The 17,073-nt window shown below is 43.4% G+C and overlaps 1 protein-coding gene across 1 annotated transcript in view; it reads right to left on the reverse strand.

Annotated features, from left to right (window-relative positions):
- Positions 1-2,480: 2,480 nt before the first annotated feature.
- zfh1 (Zn finger homeodomain 1) overlaps positions 2,481-17,073 on the reverse strand; it is a 37,255-nt gene continuing 22,662 nt past the window's right edge. The window contains exons 4-8 of the mRNA XM_071594577.1: positions 12,373-12,513; positions 11,852-11,977; positions 7,679-9,625; positions 5,394-5,757; positions 2,481-2,771 (exon numbers count right to left, since the gene is read on the reverse strand). Coding sequence (XP_071450678.1) covers positions 2,578-2,771; positions 5,394-5,757; positions 7,679-9,625; positions 11,852-11,977; positions 12,373-12,513 — 2,772 coding nt within the window. The 3' untranslated portion in view covers positions 2,481-2,577. The remainder of the gene's footprint in view (positions 2,772-5,393; positions 5,758-7,678; positions 9,626-11,851; positions 11,978-12,372; positions 12,514-17,073) is intronic.

The raw sequence follows: 17,073 nt of genomic DNA on the forward strand, positions 1-17,073 counted from the left end.
AAGATAATTATGAACCCAGTAAGTTCAATTTAATATAGTCATTTTCTGTCTATATTATATTTATATATGTATATATATTTATATATAATTTCTCTGAGAACCACAGCACACATTGAAAACCTGAACTCTCTTTGAAGAATTGAATACCTGAAAACATTTTGTATACAAAGCTTTTAATATTCAAAAACATCTCATTTCCTTCATGCTAAATGCACACTTCTGAGTTTTTTAGACAAGTGAAATTTTGTGCTGACAAGTACTCATGCTCTGCTACTCAAAGCATTCATGCTAAATGCTGCTGATGCCATGAGTGAGTATGAGTGTGTGTGTTTGTGCGTGCGCGTGTTTGTGTATGTATGCGTGTGTGCGTGTCATTGTCCTGCACATGTCCGTGTGTTAATGTGTTGAGTAAGTGTGTTTTGTGCTTGTACCTATGTGAAATTGGAATCTTACTGCAATAACCTGTTAAAATTTCTTTCCAAGTCTCATCTTAACTGCAACAATAGTCCATAGCTCAAGATATACTACATTTTCCTCTACATTTGTATGTATTGTCACCAGAAAACAATGCTCCAGCATACCCTCAGCTACCAACAGCACCTGACAAACCATTAGCTCATATCGCTTATAAACTCATTTATACATAATGAATGATTTAAATATAAAAAATCATTAGTGCTATATCTCAACCATACATATGAGCAACAAAAAAAGAACAAAATTTTCTGAACAAAGCACAATAATTTCGAGGTGGTGGAATGATAGGAAAGCGATAGAAATTTTAGAGCAAATTAATGAGTTGGAAAAATGATTTAAAGTTTTGAAATAGTTACTGTTAAAAGATAATGCCTTGCTAAGGAAATTCCTGAAACACAAGGCTTCCAGAGATTAAAATAATAATAAAAGTGTCATTCCAAGTCACTGAGTACATATATTCCAATAAAAATATCAAGTAATGATTCTTGCACGCTGCACCCTGATCCCAGGGGAAATAAAAAGTGCATAAAGAACCACTTCAAATGACTAGTAACTTGGCAATTATACCTTATGGCAATGTGACTGCAAACATGAATTTGAATGAAATTGCACCTTTCTTGTGACTAGTGAGATTTGATTGCAAGACAGTCCTGTCATAGCTGAGGTGGAAGACATTTGATTTCAACATGAATCCCATAAAGTTAGATTAAAAATTTTTCATTGGGCCTTCGTTCATGTTTTTCATGAGATTTCTTACACATAGTGTAATTGTAATATTGTAATGCTAAGGTTCAATTCATAAAATTTTCATCAACACCAAAGCTATCATGCTATCAGAAAACTCTTTAGTTTACAGGTACTTTACAGTTTCTACTATTTTATTTTTTAACAATATCAATGAAAATAGGAGAGCACTTTATGAACTATGCTACACAATATTCCTTCAATTGGAATTCCCATGGCACATGTGTAAGTTGTATTGAAAGAGAAGTTTCGTTGATCTATACGCAACAACGTGCTTTTCAAGAAAGGCTTTTCAAAGGGAAGTTAAAATGTGGAAAAGGAGAAAAGCCTCGGTAATTAAAAACCATATCTTTAAAATATAACAACTGAATTTTAAGAATGAACTGGTATCTTAAAAACAAACAATTCAATGGAGTTGGAAGAATCCAACCATTTAAATGTCTTCTCACAGGTCAAGTCAGAGCATGACTGATTCAAACTACTACCATACACCATTAAAAACATTGACAATGAATTAATGAAACAATAAAAACCCATTCTTAGTGCCCATCCATTAGAGCCAAGCCAATGGCCTCTATATTCCAACAATAAAGTTGTTAAGGCTTATAAAAAGGGAAGCCTCTCTTAATTCTTATGTAGGGAGCCCTTTGAGTATTCATAAAAAACAATATAATTATATAATATAGCAATATTTTTTGTTTACAGATTATATACTCTGTACAAAGTGAACCTTGAATTCAAAATTTGAAGCAATTCTTGAAAAGAGAATGAAAGCATTATATAAAAGAATGACCTTCACTGGAGTTCTAAACTGGAGAAAGCCCACATTCCGCCACGTGAGCAAGGCCCTTGTGCAAAATTGCTTCCTTGCGCATGCACACCTGCGCCCACACACACACGCACACACACACACACACACACACATGTATGCACATACACTCTCTTTCTCTCTGTCATCATTCTGGAGGAGCATTCTGCAGCCATCACCAGATATACATATATATATATCCTATCCTCCATCCACCCCCCCCTTCCCATCACTTCCGTCCCTTCCAGCATACAATACCACACATGTACATGACACGCACACATTTGCATGCATGTTCAGGTGTGTATCTATGTATGTATGTATATGTGTGTGTGTGTGTATGTATATATATATATATATATATATATATATATATATATATATATATATATATATATATATATATATATATATATATATATATATGTATATATATGTACATACAGACATACATACATACATGCACACACATGTACATACTTCCCATACTCATGCAAACATACATACATATATAATTTTCCCAGACTTCCCAATATTATTAATATTTATTATTCTCTGTAAGGCTTGCAGTAAGAGTAGCGGTGGTTCATGTGCTGGCTGTAAGAGCCAGAATGAGAGAACCGCTTGAGGCACTTTGAGCACTGGAAAGGTTTCTCCCCAGAGTGGAGGCGCTTGTGCTCCGTCAGGTGGTGCTTGTGCTTGAACGCCTTGCTGCACACGTCACACTTGTGGGGACGTTGGCCTGCAAATGAGAAGAGAAATCTTGAAGGACGCCAAGGCGACAATTCTGATATATACCGTCGTCAACTATTTCTATATGAAATGGAATGGAGTAAAAATGCAATTAATAACCACATGTGATCACAAGCTGTATCCATTTAATAATGAAAAGACTTCATTGAAAGAGATGTTGTGGAAGAAAATGTTTAGAGCGAACCTTTCATAAAATATTAACAAATTCAGAAAGATGAATTGAGCTCAGGAACAAATGGTTCGTAAGTAATTCCTACAATGCTCTTCCCTACATCTGTTTTCGACCAGAACAGTCAAAGTAGTAGTAGGGACATAAGAAGAAAATTGCACCAGACAAAGAAGCTTTCACAAGGAGGAAGGATTAGGTTCCAGGGAAGTTGGGTAAGAATGATAAGAAGACTCATTAAAAACTTGATGAGGAGCATAATTATACAATGACATACAGCCACCATTGAAGCAGGATGATAGGCATAGATTGGAGGCTTTTGAAATATGGGTGTGGAGAAGGATGAAGGCGGTGAAGTGGACATAAAGGAAAACAGTGAAGTGGACATAAAGGAAAACAAACTAGTACATAGGAAGGCCTAGAAGTACAACGCCCGACCTAGAGATGGCGGTAGTTGTTTGATAAATATCACTGTATTATAAAGTAATCAAACTATTAAGCATATGCTTCAAGTTTGAAGACACCGACACTCGTTTAGTATTTGTTTAGCAGCCATCGATAGTGAACGTTTTGAGTGAACTTGTGAAAATCGAGACAATTGGTCATCGTTATGTGATACAACAGTTTTATTTGAAAGGTCTCAGCCCACCCAATATAAAAGGTGAACTGGATTCTACTCTGGGTGAGTCTGCTCCTTCGTTTACAGCGGTCAAATATTGGGTGGCAGAGTTTAAACGAGGCCGTGCGAGCTGTCAAGACAAGCATCGCATTGGTCGACCAAATGAGGTGACGACTCCGGAAACAGTGAAGAAAATCCAGAAAGTGATGCTGGATGATCGTCGACTGAAAGTGCGCGAGCTGGTAGACATAGTAGGCATTTCAAAAAGTGCAGAATTAACTGAAGCATATTAAATGAAAATTTGTACATGAGAAAGCTGAGTGCAAGATGGGTGCCGCGTTTGCTCACACTCGAGCAAAACCAGTGTTGTCGTGAAGATGTTTCGATCGAGTGTATAACAAAGCTCCACAGCAATAAAGCAGAATTTTTGTGCCGTTTCATAAGTATGGATGAAACATGGGTCCATTATTTCACACCCGAGAGAGAAGAAGAATCAAAACTATGGACTCAAAAGGAAGAACCGGCTCCAAAGAAAGCGAAGACCGTTGCATCTGCAGGCAAGGTCATGACGTCGGTTTTTTGGGATGCCCGTGGGATAATTTTCATTGACTATCATGAAAAAGGAAAAACTGTCAACGGCGAGTATTATGCGAACTTACTGCAACGTTTGAGCGAAGAAATCAAGCAAAGCATTTGGCTGGGAGGAAAGGGTTGTTTCATCAAGACAATGCACCAGCTCACAAATCCATTGTTGCAATGGCCAAAATTCATGAATTAAAGTTTGAATTGCTACCTCATGCCTCACCCTCTTCGCCAGATTTAGCCCCCTCGGATTATGTTCTGTTCGCCAAATTCAAAAAATGGCTCGGTGGTCAAAGATTTTCCAACTCTGAAAAAGTGATGTCGGCAGTCTATCAGTAGGAAGGCTATTTTGAGGAGAAAGACAGTTCTTATTATAAAAAGGGTATCGAACTTATTGAACATTGCTGGGAGAAATGTGTAGAGCTGAAAGGAGATTATGTATGTTGAAAAATAAATACACTTTTTTCCAAAATGTTTGTTTTCTTTGTTGGGTCGGGTACTTCTGGGATTACCTTAATAAGCACCAATTGGCGCTTACGAGGGTAATCTCAGAAGTATGGGGGGCAAGGAGAGGGGATTGCTGGGAGAAAACATAAGGAGACAGGAAAAATGGAATAAGGGCATATTGATCAGCTGTGGGATGTTGAAGAAGATAATAGAGGTGACAAAGTTATATAAAGGAGGAAAGGGCAGGAATAAGGTAGATAGGAAGGAAGGAAGGTAATATACAGAATTGATGAAGAGTTTATTTTATAAGAGTCAGATTGTGTTTTGTTGTTGTTGAAAGTATTTCTGTTCAGTCCCTCCACCTGTTTCCCTAAAAAGCATGAGATCAACTACATGAGAGTCACACAAACATGAAGCTCGTAACAGTTAATGACATTGCTTTGCCATGGAGGGGTGAAGATCAGAGTGTCAATCTCAGGTCATCTGTTCCCCACACATAAATACAAAACGGTGAAATGCATTCACTGGCATGGGTAGCAGGAGCACATCGAGGTCCTTCATGGAATCATTTCAATATATAATTAAACCTAAAAACACACGGAATGAAGCACACACTTACAACAGATAACTATGAAACTCATCATCTGGATTCAATGCTGATACAAATTTTGAGGAAGTTATTTAAATTCATCTTCAATGGTTCCCGATGATGACTCTTTTATTCTGATTTTCACCCATTAATTGGCAGTGCACAGATAACCTGAATATTGTCTGGTTTCTAGCAGTGAGCAACCCACCTGAGTGTTCGTATTTGTGGCGTGCCAGCGAGCTCTGCTTGGAGAAGGATTTGTCACACTGGTCGCAGACAAAATGACCAGCAGCATCCGGTGCATCCCCATCAAGGCGCCCGCTGTGCACCTCGCCTCCCTCCTCTCCCCCTCCATCCACCGGGGACATTGCTTCGCCCCCCATCTTGCCCCCGACAATACTGCTCCCATGAGGCTGCTTCCAGCCCTGCTGTGAGCGACGCTGCTTCTTCAGGGGTGGGGAGAGTAGAGTCCTCCCCCCTCCTATGCTACCATTGGCCTCCAACCTCCGAGGTACCGCATCTTCGGAACTTTGAAGACCTTCTGCATCATTTCCACTGACCTCAACCAAGCACTGAAAAAGAGACAATTGTCAACAATTAGGTGTCATAATTACACAACCATAAACTTGTTGAGGTCAAGGTGTTTGCCATATGTGAATTTGAAAACCTTGATCCCTGGATGGTGTTGGCAGAACAACAATCAGCAAAGAAATACAGGTCACCTGACTACTCCAATGACTGGATAGGTTCTCTTATTACTCATTCTTTCATAAATTCAGTATGTTTAGTTTCCATGTCATCACCATGCTTCAGCCCTTATCTATTTTCTTCCAACTGGAGACTGATACAGGAAGTACTCACCAAATTTTTTAAGTGCGCAGTTTTTTGTACGTAAATGTTTTGTTTTATTAGGTATTGGGCAATGCATCTCCCTAAACTATCTCTCGAATGAGTTTCCTTATTGAACATTTAATTTCAATAAATTTTGTCAGAATATTCAGCATCGTGACTAGCTGGTTCCCTAATCACCCTTTTCTGTTCCCTCTCATGTGGATCTTTCCAACATTTATAATCATGAAATCATTGATATCTGTGTGAAAGTAGAAGTCATAATGGACTTAAAGGAGAGCAGCATTTCAGAATAAAAAGGTACATGCAACATATTTGTTTAAATGAAGTGTAAATTCATCAATACTAAATTGTCAAGATTCAAGAGGATGAAACAGGGAAGATAGATGAGAAATGGAATGTAGCAGCATTAGCCATGATGAAAAAATGGAAACTTATAAATAGGGATACTGAAAGTCACAACAATAATGCTTGCCAGCAATCAGTGAATTGATCAAGGGCAAAGGAAATTCATGATTATGGAAGAAGCATCAAGGTTTGTATAAAAAGTAGCAGGAACAATTTTTCCCTAACGTGACTATATGTCAGTCACAAACTGCAGTTTTTAAGTGGCACAAGCTCTTCAAAGATGGACGAAAGAGTCTGGAGGACAAGCCCCAAGCTAGATGGCCGTCCACTTCAAGAGTAGATGACAACATGCAACGGGTGTGTGTGTGTGAAGTGCTGAATGCAGGCCATCAGTTAAGTGTGCACCTGACCCTGGGATCGCACATTGGCATTGATATGATAACAGTGGGCACCATTATCACTGAAAATTTGGCAATGCAAAAGATTAGCCCTAAGCTCATCCAGCCACACCTGCCCCAATATATCAACTACCTGACTAAAAATGGCATCACAATGTTTCCCTAACCCCTTATAGTCCCGACTTAGAACCGGCAAACTATTTCCCATTCCCAAAAAAGAAATCCTCCCTCACGGGACATCACTATGGGACTCATAAGTGCAATCAAAGAAGCTTGCACATATACATTTATGAATCCGGAGCCACTGGTAAGAGTTTGTCGGCTCTAGGGGTGTACTTGAAAGAATTTTGAGGCATTGCAGCAATATCTCAAAAGAATCTATTTTTCCATATTTTTCAAAGAAAACTTGTGCATGGAAATGGACGAATCTAAACACAGAATTAAACAAAGGAAATATAAAGACTTAAATAATAAATCAAGGTGGGAAATTAATATGGAGGAAGAAACATGATGGACGACACAATGCAGAATATTTTACGAGGCAAAAAAGCATTTTTAAAATAATAAAAGTCTCCATTAGGAACTTCTACTGAACCAGAAATTAGAGTTCTTGCCAGAATAATTTTGGAAATCCAGCAAAGGGAAATAACTAGGTGCCAGGTTATTCCATGACTTTTGTGAATTACTTTCATTTAAACTTGGAAGTTGTTCAAAATGGAGTAAAATGAGGTCTGCCATTCTGCCATCCCAGCCACACCCAAATTGGTTGCAATTGAAGATGACTAAAAGCTAAGAAAATGTTTACAATTAACTCGTGAACAAGTCCTGTACCCAAAATAAAAAACCACCCAATGAAAGAAAAAAATGCCCATGCATGGAGCAGGTTCAGGTCACACACCTTGCCTCCTTCCTCTTTGACAGTAGGGGAATACGGCACGGGCAGGGGCAGTCCAATGTGTGGCAGGGGTGGCATCGGACTGGAGCAGAGGAAGTGATCTAGTCCACCACCACCAACTGGCCCCCGGACGAGACCCAGGGGAGGCCGGGACAGTATCCGGGCCAGGCGACTCACGGCCCCATCTGCCAACAGTGCATCATTGCCATGGCGCTCGGCACTGTCCTCGGGTGGATAGGCAGGAGCAAAAGAGTGCAGAGCTCTCAGGCCATCGTGGAAGGGGTGATGCAGGGGAGGGGTGGCTGGCGAGGGGCTTCCCTGCACCCGGAACTCGAGGGAAGAAGAGGAATTGGAGGATGAGTTGGAGGAGGAATAGCAGCAGCCAACAGCATCACTGCCTGAGACCTGTGGTGGAAGGAAGTGGTGCTGGTGGGGCGTCGGGCTTCGAGATGACCTGCTGCTGAGGTTTATGGCTTCGTCAATGGATGAGAGTGGCGTGGAGGGTGGCGAGGAGTCGGCTGCCCTCTTGGTCGACAGATCGAGGGGCATCATGGATGGGGCAGGGGGTGGGGAGTGGGGCAGTAGGGGGCCCTGGTATGCCACACGGCCTTCCCTGCGGTCCCGTGCCCTGTTGTTCTGGAACCACACCTGCACCACGCGCACCGGAAAGCGGATGGCTGCTGCTATCCTCTGCAGATCCTCCTTCCGGGGACGTGGATTGGAGGCGTATGCCGAGCGGAGGACACAGAGCTGTTCATCAGCTATCAGGGACCGGACACGGGCCTTGCGGGCCCTGGGGGTGGGACCAACCTCCTGCTGGTCACTTCCCCCATCATCCTCGCCCCCCTTCTCCTCAACCTCCTCCATCTCTCCCCCACCCCCCTCTTCCTCCACCACCTCTTCCTCCTGCTTTGTCCCTGCTTCCTCCTCCTCCGGCTCCACCTTCACCGTAGCTTCCAGCTTCGCAGCCAATCCTTCGCTCTTGTCAGCCTTCCCCCCCTGTGCAACGCGTGCATCCTCTCCCCCCTCCTCCTCTTCCCCAGCCGACGGTGTAGATAGCTTCTGCATGTTTGCCTCCAGCAGTTGCTTCGTCACTGATGCGTTCACTGATGCCAGGATCCTCTTGACGGCGTCCAGGTCCCTCCCCCCACCAGGAGAAGGAGGAACCTGGACGCCTCCCTGCTGGTGCTTGGCACCGTGGCCCAGAGATGGAAGGGGGTGCCCACTCTCACAACTGCCACTGGCAGCGCTGCAAGGTGATGCTGCAGAGCAGCACTCTACCTCAGAATCCTCCACCGCTGCCAATGAGGGTGGAGGCGACCCGACCGATTCTCCCCCGACCACAGGGGCATTATTCCCCTCCCTTCGGGGGTGGTGGACCCCTGCATCATCTTCAGTGGCGGTCGATGCCACAGCCGCTGCCAGGAGGAACTCGGCCACCATTTGTTGGCGGGAGTCGGCAGGAGTGGCAGGAGCCCCCTGCCTGGGGGAGTCGCTCCAGCGGCCGTCCGCCGGTGGAGGAGGTGGTGGGGGAGAGGAGGCCACATGATGGTGGAAGAGGTGGTGATGGTGGTGGTGCGTGGGCAGATGGTGCTGGTGGTGGGGCAAGGGAGGAGGTGGGAAAGGATGTGGTGAGGGAGCAGGTGCCGCAGTCAGGAAGAAGGGTGGAAGGGGTGGGTACCCTGGGGGTGGTGCAGGTAGGTAGGCAGCGGCAGCAGCCGCAGCTGCTGCAGCAGCCACCATGCTTTGGTGCTGCTGGTGTTGGTGCATGGCACGCCGCACCCTGGGGTTGTTGGGGGAAGGACTGTCAGGGGAGGGCGGGGTGCCCGGGGGTCGACTGGGAACATCCACAGAGTCGGCGAAATGGGGCCCCTGGTGCTGCTGCCTCTTGGTACCTCCTCTCACCTGCATCTTGCCATCCACGGGGCCGTTGGAACGACTCTTGCCAACCTGAGAGTGAGAAAGATAAATGAAAGTGGGCATTTTAGTCATGAAAACACTTTCATTTTCCCAGAATATGGTTTGGTGAAACATTTATCTAAGAGTTAAATTGATCCCAGCTCCCAATGGACTATGAACTTCACATGAGTTAAAGACCTGTACGTTCTAATGACCCCTTGAGCTGTGACCGTGATATGGTAGGGTCACCCATGGAGGATAGATTAATAGATTGGCAAAAGGGAGTTAAAGACTGTCATAGATCCCCTGCATGACAGTATTCAACAGACTATTGCCAATCAAAATTCTCTGGATCCATCTATTCTTCCTCATTTGGATCCATCCCAAAATCCTCTCTCCTCCCCCACCATACCCACATGCACTGCCTCACTTATTTCCCTTTCTGTGTCCACTTCACCCTCTCCACACCCACCTTTCCAAATCTACGGCTATCATCCTGCTTGAATGGTCACCTTCTCGTGCCTTGCATAACTATGCTCCATATTAAGGTTTTTATGAGCCTTTTCTCCATGTTGTCCCTGTCATCAATTCCCTCCTTGTGAAAGATTCCTTGCCTAATGCAATTCATTTCCTTACAGGTTGACATTTCCAACTGTTCTGTTTTTGGAACTCGCCCTTTTGATAGTAACTTAGCTCTTTTCTTCATCGAAAACTGCATCACTTTGTTTTGCTCACATTTATTCCCATAGCTATCCCACTGAATTTCCAATGTGATCAGTAATACTTGCTGACTGGTTTATTCAACTGGCTGGTTAACTAAAGCTTCATCATCTAAACCTATCCTGATCTAACTGGTTTTATGAACTACACAACTTTCATTCCTACCTCCAGTTCTTCCCATGCCTCGTTAATCATTTCCTCCACATATTCATAAGACAGCACAAGTGATAATGGACACCCCTGCCTTACTCCTCTTCCTTACACTCCTGATTATAATCTTCGTTCACCTCCATGTAATCTATGTGACTTCATTACCGCTATGGCTTGCCTCTCCCTTTCCTGAACCCAAACTGATAATCTCCTGAGTAATCATTAGCCTAGATCCCCTTTAATAAATGATTCTATGTACCACCTTAGCTGAACGTGAAATCAAACTTATTGTTCTTCAGCCCTCAATTAAGGCTGCATATCTCTTCTTTGGGATTGGAACTTAAACTGATCTGATGAAATCTTCCACTGGATTTCCTCCCTCATTTGAAATTCTATTAATCAGCAGTTTCCCATCTGAGTTTGCTACCATTCATCTCTTTCTTAGCAATTCCTTGAGCCAACCCCATGCTCACATTCTTTCTTCTCCAGGGTATCTTCGGAATCATCTCATTTGCAATTCATGTTCCCTTGTCCACTTTATTAATTACTGTGGCCTTGTTGTTGTTGTTGTAGCACTGTTTTTTTTGAGTAATGCGTTATCAGATGACCAACTTAATGATTACAAAGTAGAGTTTCCATAAACCAGTAAAAGCATCAGGATGTAGTTTCAAATTGGCATAGAGAAAGGAAAATAGGTACTTATTAGTTACAAAGTCAAAATAGCAGATACATGAGGAGCAATATTAAAAATGCTGATGAATGTCTAGATCACATGTAAGAGTGCAAAGTAAATATCATACATGCCATCCTTGAATTTCACTGCACGGAAACACCCAGGGTGGAAATTGAAAAAATACTGGAAAGATCAGAATATATTTTTTCACGGAGATACAAATTCACAAAGGTTTCAGAGAGAGCAATGAACCCACGAATGACTGAACTTTAGAGCTGGGATGACCCTCAAGTTCAATCATGCCCTGGGTGGAGACTCCATTGATTCCAAAAATAAATTCTAGTCTCTAAATTGGTACAAACACATCAATTTCTTGTCTTGAGAAATGTCAATGAAATGGAGCCATGCATCTCTGCACATAGAGATAGGCCAGAAAGAAGAAAATGTACTCACTTAAAGGCTTAGTATTTTAGATGTTTGGAGATCATTCAATTAACAAAAATGGGCAGCGCGTTAGCACACAATAAGGAGACGACACTCATTCATGCCTTGGTTTGCCACAGCTGTACACCGCTTATTGTCTAAGTTGACCTCTGCGGGATGGTGAGGCAATTGAAAACATCATACACAAAAGAATTTTATTCCAAAAGGAAGAGTCCCTAGTCTCAGTTAACCTTTGGTAAATGTAACACCTAGCTGTTTAACACAAGAGGGTGGCCACAGGGAGCTGTTACCTTGAGGTTAATGACAAGACACTTCTTGGAGGTCATGTGGCTGGAGTAGGACCCAGAATGAGAGAACCGCTTTCCGCAGTTGGCACATGAGAAGGGCTTCTCACCGCTGTGGATCCGAATGTGCTCCTGGAAGGAGAAAGGAAGGGTTGATTAGTTGAAGAAGGCATCACTCCTGCACCTTTCCTCTTCTCAGCAATTAGTGAAAGCTCAGTGACATTTCATTAAAACACCAGGTTGTTTTGATTCAATGAATTTTAATCATTTTCTGTTCTCAATCACATTTGCACCAAATGGAAATTCCATGAATTTCTTCAAACTTTCATTTTATGAATATCCCCTCGTGGTCCTGAACATTTTTCTATCTAGGTCTTGCAGATAATCTGAGGGTCAACAGATATGAAACTTGGACGGAAAAGTGCACAGCACCCTAGTGTGTGCAGAATAATGTCCTCAGCATGGGGTGATTGTATTTGACATGCATTTCACACCAATAGTTCTCGCTCTCCCGCTTGCCCACTCACCTTTAAGTGATGCTTGAACTTGAAGGCCTTCTCGCACTCGGGACACTTGAATTTGCGCAGCACAGCGCTCTCGTCGTGGCTGATCATGTGGCGCTGCAGTCGGTACACATTAGCAAATGTCTTGTTGCACACGCTGCACGACTGCTTGAGTGGCAAATGATGGCACAGCACCATGGTGAAGAGAAAAAGAAAGTCATACACTCGGATGGGTATTCAATTGGAGCCCGTGAATTTTAGAAAACTTTCGTTTAAATGAAGAAATGTCAATGTAAAAATCATTCCCCAAGATTAGGATTCAATGTCAGCCGACTGCTTAATTCAGTTAAATTAACTGGTCTAGGCAAACGGTTTTTACACTTTGACATTTCTGCTTTTACATACGTATTAGCGGATGACTGGATTAAATGTTATCCTCACAACATCTCTAATAGTTCTTTGGATACTTCCATTTATTTTGTGATCACTCTTCAGAATATAGTATGTGTCCAGTCTGAATAAGCCATTAAAAATACAATGAAAAGGAATGCGTGAACCATGACATCTTCAAAAATGTCAAGTCATGCCATTGAAAACCCTGTGCACAGAGGCATCATAGACAGCATCCCAAGATTTATCAGGCAATTCAAAAGATGCAATGTTGCCACTAGTCAACAAATTTCATGCTGTGAGAGGGGCAATATTGAAATTTCTCACCATTTTAATGCCATCCATGGAGAGCAAAAAAATACACATCAAAGCAAGCAATTGAAAATACAAGGTCCGTCCCAAAAGTAGGAGGACTTATTTTTTCCTAGATAGATGGATGGACAGGCGGTGGTTTATCTGGCTGGGTGTGAGGGAGGGGAGTCTCAGGAAAGGCTGGAGGCCGGTGGCAGTCCCAGCCTTTGCGGAATACGGATCGTTTGTTTGCGAAACCTCTATAATGTGACCTCGTTGCATGACATCGTGAACAGGTTATTTGAACGGTGCTATGCCATCAAATTTTGCGTGAAACTGGGCAAAACTGGGAAATAGACTCATGATATGCTCAAGGCAGCTTATGGTGATGACACCATGGTGGTGTTTGGGTGGGTGTTTTTGAGTGGATTAAGTTGTTTTGGGAGGGTAGAGAAGATGTTGAAGACGCCCTTCGACCTCAAGAAGTGACGAAAATCTTGCAAGAGGGCAGGGATCCTTTGTTGGGCAGGGATCGCAGGTTAAGTGGTCGACTGATTTCTGATTAAGTTGGCATCCTGAAGAGTGATGTGGGTGAAAACACGAGAAAGGCGAGTGCCAAGTGGTCGCCGCGAGTGCTCTCGGACGAACAAAAGGAAACTCGCACACGGATTTGCCAAGATCTTCTCGACCATGTGAGTGATAATCCCCTTTTTTGTGAGGAATTTATTTGTCCCCCAGACTTCCTCCTCTTCTCCAGCCTAAAATCCACGATCATAGCACGTCACCACAGCTTGGTGGAAGTGTTACAGCAGGCCGTGACGAGGGAGCATTAGCAGCATTTCGGGCACCGGCTTCCAAAATGCACGCAAGGTGTGGAAAACCTGCTGTCAGTGGCGTGTGGGCGCACAAGGGGGCTTCTTTGAAGACTTAAGAGCAAATGTATTAAGTCTTACAGTGGATGTTTTTAAATAGACCAAGTCCGACAACTTTTGGGACAGATCTTGTAATCTGAAGGACTCTACCATTCAACCTCTCATTAAATCACTCTATTAAATATTTTTTCAACATTCTAGTATTTTACAAACCTATGTTGAAATTAATTTTTGGAAACTGTCTCCTCCTAAAGAACAGCTATAGAAGAGAGTTTTTCAGTGATGAGTAGGGTGGGCGACTCAGCACTGAATTTTCTGTTCATCACAGCCTCTACACTGATTGCTAAGAGGATATGTTTGGGAAGAGAGGCACGCATGATGACATAGTAGTTATGAGGCCACTAATAGAAAGGAACAGAGAATACCAAGATGATTGTTTCATAGATTTCGAGAGGGAATGAAATGAGTGAATTGGGTAGAGTAAGGTACTTATTAGAGAAGACAGGAAACTTCAACCTGTACATGTCTCCTGCCTTTGCCACTGCCCTTCCCTAGCAGGAAAAACTACTAAATAATAAGTATTTTTTCTGATGAATCAACTTGCATATCATAGGTCTAAGTTTTAGCCGTATACCTTCGGCCCATAAGTTGAAGAGTGATTTTTTAGAGCACATTTTGGAACAAAAAAGTGCAGTTTATGATCTGGGAAATATTGCCCTAATTTTCCTAAATTCAACATCATCCTAGCTATTCAAGTCCCTATTGCAACTGGTGAAGTCTTCTCCTGTCTTCATCACTGCAGCAGCTTTCCACTCTGATTCGCAAGGATTTCATGGGACGATGACTGTGGAAAGCTCGCCTCTCCCACTGCCCGAGAATGAGTCCAGCAACTGCATGACCGTTTCCATTTTGTTATATTTTGGAATATACAAAGAAGTGGATTCCCATTTTTTCCCAACACCTTCCTCACTAGTGTTTTAATGTGACAATATCACTAAAACAACTGCCCCACAGGGGTCAGATGTCTAGGGTTTATGAGAATTCACAAACCCTTCAAACAAGGGATGTGAAGTATATTTAATTGAAGATATTATCAATACCCCCGCCGTTCCATTTAAATTTTTATTGGTTTTATTTATATATCACCACCTGTAAGTGACAATTGGCAGTTCTTTCATTCCTTTCATATGCGTTTTGTAGAGGATCCGTTAGTACACGTTGAAACGGCCGCTCACTTCTGACGGGTGAATATTGACCAACATCCAATAATTGGATATTCACTACAAAGATATTAAATAGAAAATGCATTATCATCGAGAGTCAACTCCAAGCATATTTCTTGCAGATATAATTTTGCGCTCTCGCCACTTCATGAGCGGCCGCAGACAATGGGAAATGCAGTCTTATGAAAGGCCACATCAGGAAATGATTCGCATGAAAAGTGGACAGATTGAAATATTTGGAATGTAAATACAGAGACGAGGACTATGGGGTTATAAGATGTCGAGAGATTAATCATGGAAATGTGCGAAGGAATGAACCCGATGGTCACTGAATGAATCTTTCCGCGTGTGCACGAAGAGCGTGAATCGTCAGACATTGAGAACCGAGGGAGCGATATGAAATGGACATGCCCCGAGAATCAATGGATTCTTGAACAATACTCGTAAAAAGAGATTGTGGTCCAGGTGAAAGGGGCAGAGTACTTGACGACGAGAGGCAGAGGATTCCGCAGACTCGCAAGAAAGAAAGAAGCAGGAGCTGCCGATACACGCACGCAGGCGCGCGCCCACCTATCCTCGGATTGATAAGCGTGCTACGACAGAGCGGTCGCCCCCCCCACAAGGGAGGGGGGCCGCAGGTGCGTGGGCGTTTCCGCCGACGATGCAGCGGGAAGGAGTGAGTCACCCTCCAGCCGTGCGAGGGGGGCAAAGGGCAGAGTGCGCCGACGACGACCTGCGGGAATGACGACGCCACCGGACTCATCTCGCACGTCGTTATCTCCGTTGGGGGCTCGACGCCAGGGAAGCTGATGCCATCGGTGTTGTGGCCACGCAATGGTCACGCCGACTCCTGTCGCTTGTGTCCACGGATCTCATTTTAGACTTTCCACTGGCGTCCCTGCTGCCTAAGGGCAATTACGGGGGAATTTAGAATCCTTGGGAAAGGGGGACAATCGCGTTTTTCGACCGGCGCAGTACACAACCACGTTTTATTGGAGAAAACCTGATCTTTAGTATCAGTGATGAATGTCGAATCGTCGACTCAAAGCGGGTTCAACGTGATATCTGAAAGTCTCAAGTGGTGGTCCCAAATTTGCGTACTTTTAAATTTGAAATACTCAGCTTCCTCTCATTAATCCGCTCCTGGTAGGCAAGGCTCTTTTCAACCGCGAGGCATTGGTCTCCATCCCGCCCCCCCGGCCAGTGGCCATGGTACTACCCACGCCCTCTCCGACACGTCTTTCCATGAAATGACGCACCCCGCCTGGCCCCCTCTCCTACGCCTCCAGCCATGTCCTCCCAATATCTCAACATTCCAACTTTCAGGGCCTGCCAGCATTACAACCATTATTTTACTTCCACTTTTCCATGGTTTTCCTGACCCCAGCAGTATTTTGGAATTCAATTTGAAATAAAAAAAACAAAGGTAATCTCAGAGTTCTGGAGATACACTTCGACCTTGTATGATTGTGAATACATTGTATATCCACTTTTAGAGCTTCGGCATCGTGAAAGACGCTGAGTGATGCCGACGGCCAACTAATGCCTTGTTTCTAAAAGAAATGACTCATTTCAAAAGTGCTCACCGCCTCGTGCGTAACTTCGCTGCCTTAGCCTTGCTGAATCCCAGTGATTCCGAACACTCCCGGGAACTGGTAGAGGAGAACTCCACTGTAATTTGCTAAATCAGTTAACCCTTGGCAACCGACGAAGATACGATATTTAGCCCATCCGCGTAGAAACGAAACACTAAGTCTTTTCCTTTCTGTTTCCCGACTTACATTTCTCTTGATGAATGACTTCCTCGCCAATCTTCACCTTCCCTCTTGTCCTTACTTTCCCGGTCGCACCATCAAGTCACTTCCGCTTCTTGACCTCATCACAATTACAATATCTTGACTAACCAATGGAAATTGCCACTTCAAAACATTACCAGCAATCGACTAAAA

This window comes from Hetaerina americana, unplaced genomic scaffold, assembly GCF_022747635.1.
Source record: "Hetaerina americana unplaced genomic scaffold, ioHetAmer1.1.p SCAF_64, whole genome shotgun sequence".
Classification (NCBI taxonomy): Eukaryota; Metazoa; Arthropoda; class Insecta; order Odonata; family Calopterygidae; genus Hetaerina; species Hetaerina americana.